The sequence below is a fragment of the Octodon degus genome, unplaced genomic scaffold, assembly GCF_000260255.1.
Source record: "Octodon degus isolate 3935 unplaced genomic scaffold, OctDeg1.0 scaffold00005, whole genome shotgun sequence".
NCBI classification, from domain to species: Eukaryota; Metazoa; Chordata; class Mammalia; order Rodentia; family Octodontidae; genus Octodon; species Octodon degus.
Window position 1 is genome coordinate 11,197,429 of NW_004524581.1, and position 11,043 is coordinate 11,208,471.

The 11,043-nt window shown below is 50.0% G+C and overlaps 1 protein-coding gene across 10 annotated transcripts in view; it reads left to right on the forward strand.

Annotated features, from left to right (window-relative positions):
• Positions 1–11,043, forward strand: part of Cdh23 (cadherin related 23) — a 373,574-nt gene that overhangs the window by 349,225 nt on the left and 13,306 nt on the right. For 6 of the 10 annotated variants that reach the window (XM_023718494.1, XM_004623978.2, XM_023718498.1 and 3 more), the window contains 6 exons: positions 2,704–3,162; positions 6,706–6,822; positions 7,765–7,989; positions 8,493–8,662; positions 8,856–8,993; positions 10,269–10,388. In XM_023718494.1, the coding sequence (XP_023574262.1) occupies positions 2,704–3,162; positions 6,706–6,822; positions 7,765–7,989; positions 8,493–8,662; positions 8,856–8,993; positions 10,269–10,388 (1,229 nt within the window). Of the gene's footprint in view, positions 1–2,703; positions 3,163–4,756; positions 4,871–4,923; positions 5,225–6,376; positions 6,399–6,705; positions 6,823–7,764; positions 7,990–8,492; positions 8,663–8,855; positions 8,994–10,268; positions 10,389–11,043 lie in introns of those variants that run through there. The other 4 variants (XM_004623980.2, XM_023718516.1, XM_023718520.1 and 1 more) reach the window with 4 other exon arrangements.

Consider the following 11,043-nt stretch of genomic DNA (forward strand, 5'->3'; position numbering starts at 1 on the left):
TTTTTTTTTTTTTTTTTTTTTTTTTTTTTTTTTTTTTTTTTTTTTTTGGCAGACCAATCACATTTCTAGATGGAAGGTTTATTTCAAAATCAGTCAACATGACTTTTTATTATCATAGTTAAAATTTAATTGGGGGAGGTAAATTTCCTTCTGAAAAATCACCTAGAAGAATAAAGTCTTGAAGGGCCGGCCAGATAGCTCAGCAGATTAAAGTATCTGCTTAGGCCCTTGTACTTCCCAGGGAAGCCAGGGGCTGGGGGTTCAGTCTCCAGCCTACGGTGCTGGCCCTGCCTCTGCCCCTGGAATGCGCTGAGATGGTGATTGAGACTGGGTGTGGTGGCGCGCACCTGTAATCCCAGCGCTTGGGAGGCTGAAAACAGGTGGATCACTATGAGTCTGATCTATGTAGTGAGACCCTGTAGACCCTGTAGGCCCTGCCCTAAATACATTTTTTTTTAAAGTCTTGAGATGTAAGTATAATAAAGCCAGGGGCTGGTGAGATGGCTCAGTGGTCTAAAGCACCTACCTAGAACAAGCTATGCTAAGCAAAGCACAGACACCGCGGTTCAATCCCCCAGCACCACATGCCAGCCAGCCCCGCCCCCTGGTGGGCTGAGCTGGCCACACACACACACACACACACATAAATAAAAAATTTAAAAAATAAAAAATAAAGCCAGAGCTTCCTCACCATGTGTCATAATGCATTTCAGAGGTATTGTATTTAAAACCATATTATATAAAATGGGCAGGGGAGATGGCTCAGTGGAATAAGCACTTGCCTGGCAAGCGCAAGGGCCTGAGTTTACTCCCTGGTACCACAAAAATAAATAAATAAATAAATAAATAAATAAATAAAACAAAACTAGATAAAATGGCCTATAAAAAATACAGCTAAACTCCTTTTTTTTCAGTTGCTTGTCCTGTTTCTCTTCTTAATTTCTTATATTTTTTTCCTCTTTTTCTTTCTTCTTCCAATTTTGTATGCATATATCTGGTAATATGGACAACTACTTGTAAGACAACACTGTGCTACAACAAATATTGTGAAGTTCATACTGGTTTGTTAAGTGAAATTCTGTATCCCTTGTAATTTTTCTGTTTTAATACTATTTTGTACTGTCTTTAAAAATAAGAATTTTTAAAATACACATAAAGAATATGATAGAAACAAGCCAAAACCATATAGTCTGACATATAATCTAATATTTAGGATAGAGTCTCACCTTACATCAGATACTAAAACAAAACTCAAACTCTAAAAAACAAACAAACAAACAAACAAAAAAACCCTCAAACTCTTTAAAAGACAATTGGGCTGGTGAGATGGCTCAGTGGTCTAAAGCACCTACTTAGAACAAGCTAAGCTAAGCAAAGCACAGGGACGGCGGTTCAATCCCCCAGCACCACATGCCAGCCAGCCCCGCCCCCTGGTGGGCTGAGATGGTCACACACACACACACACACACTAAATAAATAAATAAATAAATAAATACAGACAGACAGACAGACAGACAGACAATCTACAAGAGTTGGAAATGCTAAAAAATGAAAGCAGAAAATTAGGTGAATGTTTATATGTTTCCTAGATAAGGAGGAACCAAACATAAACAAAAGAACTCAAAAATTACATTTTAGTGCATAAAAACTAAAACCCCTAGGAACTGTTTCAGCTCAATTGTATAGCATGTGTTTGGCATGGTTGAGGCTCTGGGTTCCATCCCCAGCCCTTCAAAAAGAATTAAAGCTTCTTTACATCTACTTCAAACAACTCTAAATGACACTAGAAGGCAAACAACAGACTATGAAAAAGATATTTGTTTCAAATTATTGTGCGAGGCAGCTTTCTGTTGCTATCACAAAATACCTGAGGCAAGCAATTTAAAAGGAAAGATCCCTTTTTGGTTCATGGTTTTGGAGGGTTTAATTCATGATCATTTCACCCCATTGCATAGCATCATGGCATAGAATGAGCCACTCACCTCATGCTAGCCAGGACGCAGAAAGAGGGTGAACTGGGGTCCCAAGAGCTCCTTCAAGGCAAGCCCTTGTGACCAGAAGACTTCCAACTGGGCCCCACCCCTTAAAAGTTCTGCCGGGTCTGCGTGGCACCACCCTGGGGATCATACCTTGGATATGTGGGCCTTTGGAGAACACTAATCCAAACAGTAACATTAGATATAGAGTATTTGTATAAATTGACAGAAAAAGGGACAAAGACCAACAACAATTTTCAGAAGACAATATCCAACTATCCTTTAAACTCTAAAATATTGGGCTTGGGAGATAGTTTAGCAGTCTAAGTGCCTGCCTGGCAAGCACAAGGAGCTGAGTTTCATCTCTGGTACTGCACACCATGCCAGCCTTGGCACCCCAGGCATGCTGTACCAGCCCTGAAACTGGGCAATGGTGGTACATGCCTGTAATCCCAGCCCTGAGGAGGCTGAGACAGGAGGATCACTATGGGTCCAAACTGTGTAGTAAGATTCAGTATCAAATAAATAAATGTTTAAAAACTCTAAAATATTGTTTAACAAAAAGTATAAAATAAATACCATTTCCTCTCCAATGGCAAAATCACAGGCATTTGTAAAAGATAGATGTTGGCTGGCAAATCTACGATATCCATGAGCACAGGGATCTTGGTGTGATCTTCCTGGAAGACTCCACCACGCCCAGCTGCTCCCTAATCCTTCCTCACAGGATTCTCAGTCCTTCGAGTCATGGCCACAGACAAGGACAGTGGCCTCAATGGAGAGCTGGTCTACCGGATAGAAGCTGGGGCTCAGGACCGTTTCCTCATCCATCCGTTCACTGGGGTCATCCGTGTTGGCAATGCCACTATTGACAGGGAAGAACAGGACTCCTACAGGCTGACAGTGGTGGCTACCGACCGGGGCACTGTCCCTCTGTCGGGCACAGCCATTGTCACCATCCTGATTGATGACATCAATGACTCCCGCCCTGAGTTCCTCAACCCTATCCAGACTGTGAGCGTGCTGGAGTCAGCAGAGCTGGGCACTGTCATCGCCAATGTCACTGCCATTGACCTTGACCTCAACCCAAAGCTGGAGTACCACATCATTGGCATTGTGGCCAAGGATGATACTGATCGCCTGGTGCCTGGCCAGGAGGATGCCTTTGCTGTGAATATCAACACAGGTACAAGGGCCTGCTGTTCCCCTACCTTCTTTGGACTTCTGCCCTGTCTCCTTGCTTTCTCCCTCCTCCCTCCTTTCTCTCTCTATTGCTACCCTCCTCCCCCTTTGACACCACCCTTTTCTCTCCTTCTCCCTGTCCCTGGCTCCTCCAGCTGTCCTTTCTCTCCCTCCACCCTTGACCAGCTCCTCTGGCCTCTATGGCTCCTCATCCCCACATTGTCACAGGAGAATCCACACCAGTACTCTGCCCGAGAGAGATTTCAGGGTTATAGTTTTAGAGGAAAATGGCATCTTGCTTTCTGCGCACTTCCTTAACACCTAAGTTCAACCAGATACTTTGTTTTCGTGCATACTGGCCATTCAGATTATAACTTGTATCTGTGCCCTTAACAATTTCCTGCACCATCACAGAACAAAGGACTGTGGCTTAGTGTTCACAATTTATGCAGCTTATTGTCATTTGAAGCACTTTAGAATGCTTCAAAGAAGTTTAGAAAAGCTCCTCTGGGGAGTTGGAGAAGGGACATGAGTCCGTACAAGTCTACTTCTTTGAAGACCTAAAGGAGTAACAGGAAATAACAAGGCCATGGCAAGAGGCAAAGAATCACTGTTATTCAGTGTACTGTGCAGTGAAACAGCACTGCAGTACCAGCCTTCTGTATGTGGAAGAGCAGGCATCAGGCCCCTAGACAGTGTTAATATTGGTGAGATTGGGGGGACATTAGAACCCTCTTGGCTTCCGTAGAGGTGAGGCCAGCTCCTCTGTTAGATAGCAGCCCAGTACAAAGAGCACCCAGACCACAGGACCCAGCAACTCTTCTACCTACTGTATGTCATCAAGAAATTCTTGGCAATACTGAGGCCACTGGCAGTGGGGGTAGAAAGTGGAGCGTGCACTCCATGGAGCCCAGGCAGCAGGTAGGAGGCCTAGGATGCTGATTCATGACATCGATGACTCCCGCCCTGAGTTCCTCAACCCTATCCAGACTGTGAGCATACTGGAGTCAGCAGAGCTGGGCACTGTCATCGCCAACATCACTGCCATTGACCTTGAACTCTGTATCAGAGGTGAACCTGTGGTATAAACAGCCCAGTGCAGCACACATGTCATAGGTTTACTGCCATGGCCCCAGGGTATACACACAGATAGTAGTGGGGTAGGTCTGAAAAATGCACACTGAAAAAGATCAAACAAGATGCAGCACCTACACAATGTCATTTGCATAAATATCAAAGAACACGTGGTCTTCAGGAATGATCTTAAATACAAAATATACTTCAGTACATTGCAATGTTTGCCTGAAGGGAGAAGGGACAAGGAAAGGATAAGAGAGTAAAAAGGAGTGGCCACGTGAGGGACGCCAATGACCACAGCGTGTGGTGAACCAAAAGGTACCATTAAGTCTTCTGCAGACAGGCAAAATGCAGCAAAGCTGAAAGGAAAGCCGCGCCAGCCCCAGGTTCCACAGCCTGGGACCTGGTGGTTCGGCTGGTCAGGACCATGGAGAACTACCACCCCCACCTGAGCCCTAGGCTTGCTGCTCCTTCCTGCCCTCGCCCTCCACTGACTCTCTTCTCTGTATTTTTCTTTCCAGTGTCTTCTCTGCCCTCTTCCTCACACTTTCCCTCCTCCCTCGATCACCCAACCCCTCCTTTCCTCTTGCCAGAGCCTCGCCTCTGAGGTCTCCCTACCACCGGGGCTCCCCCCAGCTCCCATACTTCCGCTCCAGCCCCACACACCTCCCCTAAGCCCCCCACCCCACCCTCTGTGCCCTGCACTAACCAGTGTTAACCCTCTTCTCTTCCTCATGGCTAGCAGGCCCGCAGGTTTGAGCTCTGTTTCTGTCACTTCCCACCTCATCTCTTCTCTGCTTCACCCCATTGCCTTCCTCCATGCCCACCACATCCCACACCCTCCTGTCGGTCCTGTGGGGCCCGGGCCCGGGCCCCGCCCAGCCTTTGCAGACTGAACGCAGCTGCCCTCTCCCCATCCTCGCTCCCCAGCCCGGGGGACAGGGAGCGAGAGTAGGAAGAGGAGGAGGAGGAGGAGGCTGCGGCCCAGGGTAAGTGATCACCCCATGGCTGGGGGACCCACGGAGGACAGAACCCAGCAGGGGAACCTGCCAGGGGAAGAGTCCCAAGACCCACTGCCTGAGAGGGAGAGGAGGGGCCACACTAGAACCAAAGAGACCAAGGCCCTCAGAAGGCAGGAGGAAGACCCCACCCCCAGAACCTAGGAGATGCTGGGTAGAAGAGAAGCAGCATACTTCACAGTGCTAAACCGAGACATCCCTGTCCTACCATCAGCCCTGTCATATCCCGCTTATCCAAGATGAAGCATACACTTTAGGCCTATGCCACTAAACTGGAAGTGTCCATCCTGGCCCACCACAGTGTGGCCTTCAAGGAAACCCCCAGGGCTTTCAGCTGCCACAACCTTCCTTTATACTTGATCTCCCTAGGATATAAGCAGTTTGTTTGGTTGGTTGGTTTGGTTTGGTTTTTGTATTTTAGGGAAGGGTCTATAGGGTGTTCAGGGTCTCACTACTAATCAGACTTGTAGTAACCTGCCTGTTTACAGCCTCCCAAGTACTGAGATTATAGGCACGCATTACCACGCCCAGTCTCAATTGCCGGCTGTGTGTCCTGGGGGCGGGGCTAGCACGGCAGGCCCAGGGATTGAACCCCGGGCCCCTGCGCCTGCTTGCAGGTGCTTTAATCTGCTGAGCTATTTGGCCGGCCCTATAAGCAGTTTTTAAGTTTGTTTGTTTGTTTGTTTTATTTTTTTATTTTTTTGCCCTCTGCCAAGGATCGAACTCAGGACCTTGCACTTGCCACACAGGCGCTTATGCTGCTGAGCTAGCTCCCCAGCCATAAGAAGTTTTTAAATTGTGGTGAAATACACATAAAAGCTACCATCATCAGCATTTTTAAGTTGACAGTTCACAGTTCAGTAATGCTAAGGATATACACACTGGCGTGGAATGGAAGATTTATTTTGGTTGGTTTTTTTTGTTTTGTTTTGTTTTGTTTTGTTTGTTTTGAACTGAAATCAAAATACCCCCACTCCGAGTGTCACTAAGTTGCCCAGGAAGGACTCAGACTTGCAGTCCTCCTGCCTCAGCCTCCCTCAGTGCTCAGATTGCAGGCAAGCACCCCTGCACCTGGCTTGGAATCCAAGCATTATAAACAAAATCACAAAGCATCATCTGTGTGCCAGGCACCATCACAAGCACTGTATAAGTAAAACTTACTTAATTTTTTTAATCCTCAAAATAGCACTACAGGATAGATACCACGATTTCCTCCTTTACATGGGAGGAAAGAGAGAGGCAAATGGTTAAAGCTCTCACCTGAGGTCACCGGCCAAAAAGCTCTACATGAGAACAGAGGGATTGCTTGTGCCAGTGGCTGCAGCCCATCCCAGACACAAATCCCAGGGCTCATGGGGAACTGCTGCCCTCTGTAAGGGTTAAGAGGCATTTGGGAGGCCCAGATTTTAGGGGTTTCCCCTCAAGCTAAAGCTGACCTGCTTGGTTCACAGGGTCTGTAATGGTGAAGTCCCCCCTGAACCGGGAGTTGGTTGCCACCTATGAGGTCACGCTCTCAGTGATTGACAATGCCAGTGACCTACCGGAGCGCTCTGTCAGTGTGCCAAATGGTAAGGGTCTTCTGTGCCAGTTTTTCATTGGTCACTAAGAGCCAGGGGGTGGGCCTGAAGCACACTCGGACCTGGCCCCAGCAGTGTAGTGGGTCTCAGGACTCAGCCACAAGGGCTGCAGGGAGTCAGGCCAAACTAGGGACAGGGAAGGTGGCAGCCACCATGGGGTTCGGGTGGCAGTGTCTCTCAAATTATGTCACTGGAGCCCCAAGGCTCTCTCAGTGGGAAGGAGGCTCAGGAGAACCTGGAAGAGGCTGAGAAAGAACAGGTTGACAGGGATTTAGGTCAGAATCCAGCTGTCAGACATGCTAGCCACGTTGTGACAGGACCCTTTTGATCTGGAAGGAAGCTGCGGGTCAGCAGAGAACGAAGGACGGTGACTGGAGACCACAGGTGCTGGCACCTTGGGGTGCAGTGCTGTGTCTCAGAGAGCCAGCAGGTGCTGCATCTGTCTACAGCTTAGGGCATGCACTGGCAGGCGCGCTGGGGGTGCAGAGGGGACCATGAGGGGGTGTGGCCTCTAGGGCCCTTGCCATGTTTAGGAACAGCCACCATGGTGAGGAGCTGGCCTGGCAGATATTAGCCGCTTGTCTTGACAGCTCAGATGCCCATGTCCTCTGGAGAGAAGGCCAGATGCTGTCATCACATGCATGTCTGCAGGCCCAGGCTAGCTGTGTCCCAAGGATGAGGCAGACGGGTGGAGAAGGCCGAGCCACAGGGAAGGCCTCAAAGACCATCTCACTCCTCTCTCATCCAGCAGTTAGGAACCCAGGCTCAGTGAGGAGACCCAGCCAGCTGCTCGAACCCAGGCCGCTGCCCTGTGGAAGGGCAAGAGCCAGACCAGTGGTGTGGGTCAGTCCTCATGCAGTCCTAGGAAGGCCATGACAGGTCTCCACCTACCCCCAGCCCTGCCACACTGACCTTCCCCTGCCTGTCCCGCAGCCAAGCTGACAGTCAACATCCTGGATGTCAATGACAACACGCCCCAGTTCAAGCCCTTTGGGATCACCTACTATACAGAGCGGGTTCTTGAGGGGGCCACACCAGGCACCACGCTTATTGCCGTGGCAGCCATGGACCCCGACAAGGGCCTCAATGGGCTGATCACCTACAGCCTACTGGACCTTGTACCCCCTGGCTATGTCCAGCTGGAAGATCCCTCAGCAGGTAGGTGAGAAATCTGGCAGAGGAGGATCAGGGCCATGTGTCCACCTGCTTAGCCTCTGGGCAGGAGTGTGGTTCGTTCCCCCCCCTCCCCCTCAGCAGGCTGGCCAGATCCAAGATGACCAATATGCCATTCATTCCCAGACACACAAAGCAGAGGAAAGGATGGAACCCATTGTCTTTGGGATGGGAACCCCTGAGGTGTCTGCTGGAGCCCTGGCTACTGTCCCAGACTGCCAGCATTAGTTTCTGCTGGAAGCTGGAAAACAAAGAATGGGACTCACAGGAGTGGGAGGGGCTTCTGGGAGACTTTCTCTTCTCTTGGAGGAGAACACCCACATGGTAGTTCTGCTCACCTCTGGTTTGTCTTGGGCCAGGGCTGTCTGCTCCACCTGCTTAAGGGGCCATACCTACCCTCAGCACCCCAGATCTTTTTCCTCCGGCTTTGGAGAGCTGCTGTGACTGTGGGAGTAGCCAAAATGGCAGCAGGTGCCTCTGTGTCTCAGGAAAGGTCATTGCCAACCGGACAGTGGACTATGAGGAGGTCCATTGGCTCAACTTTACCGTGAGAGCCTCAGACAATGGATCTCCACCCCGGGCAGCAGAGATCCCTGTCTACCTGGAGATTGTGGATGTCAATGACAACAACCCCATCTTTGAGCAGCCCTTCTACCAGGTGGGTAGGCAGGCTGACAGGCTGGGTAGGACCTGGGCCTGTTCCCCAGTGCTTTGCATGCTGCACTCCTGCCAGCCAGCCCCTATGCCCCTGGAGTGCCAACAGTGAGTGGTGTCATGCCCTGGTTCACTACATCACCAAGCCCCTGGGCAGGGTGTGGCCTTGGGGACTGACTGTGGGCCACTCTTTTCAGGAGGCCATCTTAGAGGATGTGCCTGTGGGCACAGTCATCCTGACAGTCACAGCCACTGATGCGGACTCGGGCAACTTCGCCCTCATCGAGTACAGCCTTGGGGACGGGGAGGGCAAATTTGCCATCAACCCCACCACGGTAAGTGGTGATGGACGGGGCCAGGGGCATGCAGACACTCAAAGGATCGTTGCACCATCACCTTGATCCTGGGCCCCCTCTTAGACATCTGGCCTCAGAGCTGCTCCAGCCAAGTCAGCACACTGTCTCCTTGGAACCCCGGACATCCTGTAGATGGTGGCCTTCCTGTCCTAGCAGATATGGGAGGAAGTGGCCAAAGTCTTTGGCCCTGGGTGAGACAAACTTTTCTGCAGTATGTCATTCGATGACCAAGAAATGCTTTGAAATTGTCAAGAGAGACGTGAGAAGCTCTGCAGAAAGTGGGCACAATGTTTGAGTATCTACTGCGTGTGCAGCCCTACACTCATGCCCGCCCACTGCGCTCGCAGCCCTACACTCACGCCTGCCCACTGCGCGCGCAGCCCTACACTCACGCCCACTGCACACAGCCCTACACTCACGCCCACTGCGTGCAGCCCTACACTTGCACCCTCTGCACGTGCAGCCCTACACTCGCAGCCACTGCACATGCGCAGCCCTAGACTCACACCCACTGTGTGTGCAGCCCTACACTCACAGCTAAGAGAGGGAAGATGCCCCACAGGGTGGATTCCTGTGTTCCCATGAGTCTCAGACTCAGGAGCAGGAGTTCAGGAAAAGACGGGCCCCTGGCTTCAAATGTCAAAGCTGTTCTTTGGAGCATGGGGGTGAGAGGCCAGGGACAGTCCTTCCCATTGCTGCAGCTGGAACAGGGCTTCCCTTCCCACTGCCCTCTGTCCATCTCCCCTGGCCCTTCCAGTGGGGGCCAGCTCCTGCCTGGTATGAGCAGTCAGGCGTGGCTCCTGGGCAGCTCTGAGGACAGTGACTACCTTGAGACACCAGCTCTTTGGCAGCTCTGACCAGGCGGTTGGGCCAAACTTGAGCTTGTTACCCATCTCGGGTAGACTGGGTGGAGAAGGCAAGAACCACTAGAAAGGGGCTGGGGAGATGGCTCAGTAGCATAAGCGCTTCCCTGGCAAGCGCAAGGGCCTGAGTTCAATCCCCAGTTCTGCCAAAAAAAAAAAAAAGAACCACTAGAAGGAGGCTGCCACTGGGGTCCATGGGGCTATGCAGGGGGCAGGGGTTTTTGTTCAGCATTGTATCTCCAGGGCCCCACAGTGTTTGACCATAACTGATGCTCCATAGATATCTTGAGAGGATAGCTCAACAGCACAAGCACCTGCATGGCAACACACTGGTCCTGAGTTCAATTCCATATATATATATATCTTGACTGAAGCCACCCTCCCTCACTAGGGTGACATCTACGTGCTGTCCTCTCTGGACCGAGAGAAGAAGGACCACTATATCCTGACCGCCTTGGCCAAAGACAACCCTGGGGATGTGGCCAGCAATCGTCGAGAAAACTCAGTGCAGGTGAGGGTGCCAGCCTGGGCTGGCGACGCCAGGGCCTGTGATTGTGGTGGCAGTGAGCAGTGCCGCTAGCGAGTGACTACTGTGAACAGAACCAGCCACCGAGTTCCCTCAGAGACGTGGTGGCAGGAAAAAGAAACCAAGAAGCTGCTGCCTCGGGGCCTCATAGTGACTGTGACTGAGGCAGAAAGGGATTCTGGGAGAACTCTCTTCATGCCACACTGCTGCACAGGCTGTTAAACACACCTGGGTGTGGGCCAGGTAAAGCCTGATGCTCTGTGTGCCCCAGTGTCTCCAGAGTGTCCTATGGGAAGGAGCAGTCCAGCAACCAAACAGAAGCTTACAACTGTCACCTTTATTTTTTTTTATATTTATTTTTTTATTGAGAAATAAATATGAATGAGACAGTTTCACAGCTGATTAATAGGAGAGTTTTGGTAGTCAATACACCACACATTGTTATCTTCTTAGTGATTATCCATAGTACAAGAAGCAGACAGGATATTCTGTCCAAACACTGTTAGTACACCTCTTCCTTCTCATTGAATTAAGCAAAAGTAGCTGTAAATTTATCCTAACTATTTTGTATATATAAATACAAAATGATCTTTTCTTTGTATCTTTTTTAAATTTTTATTTATTTATTTATTTTTGTCCT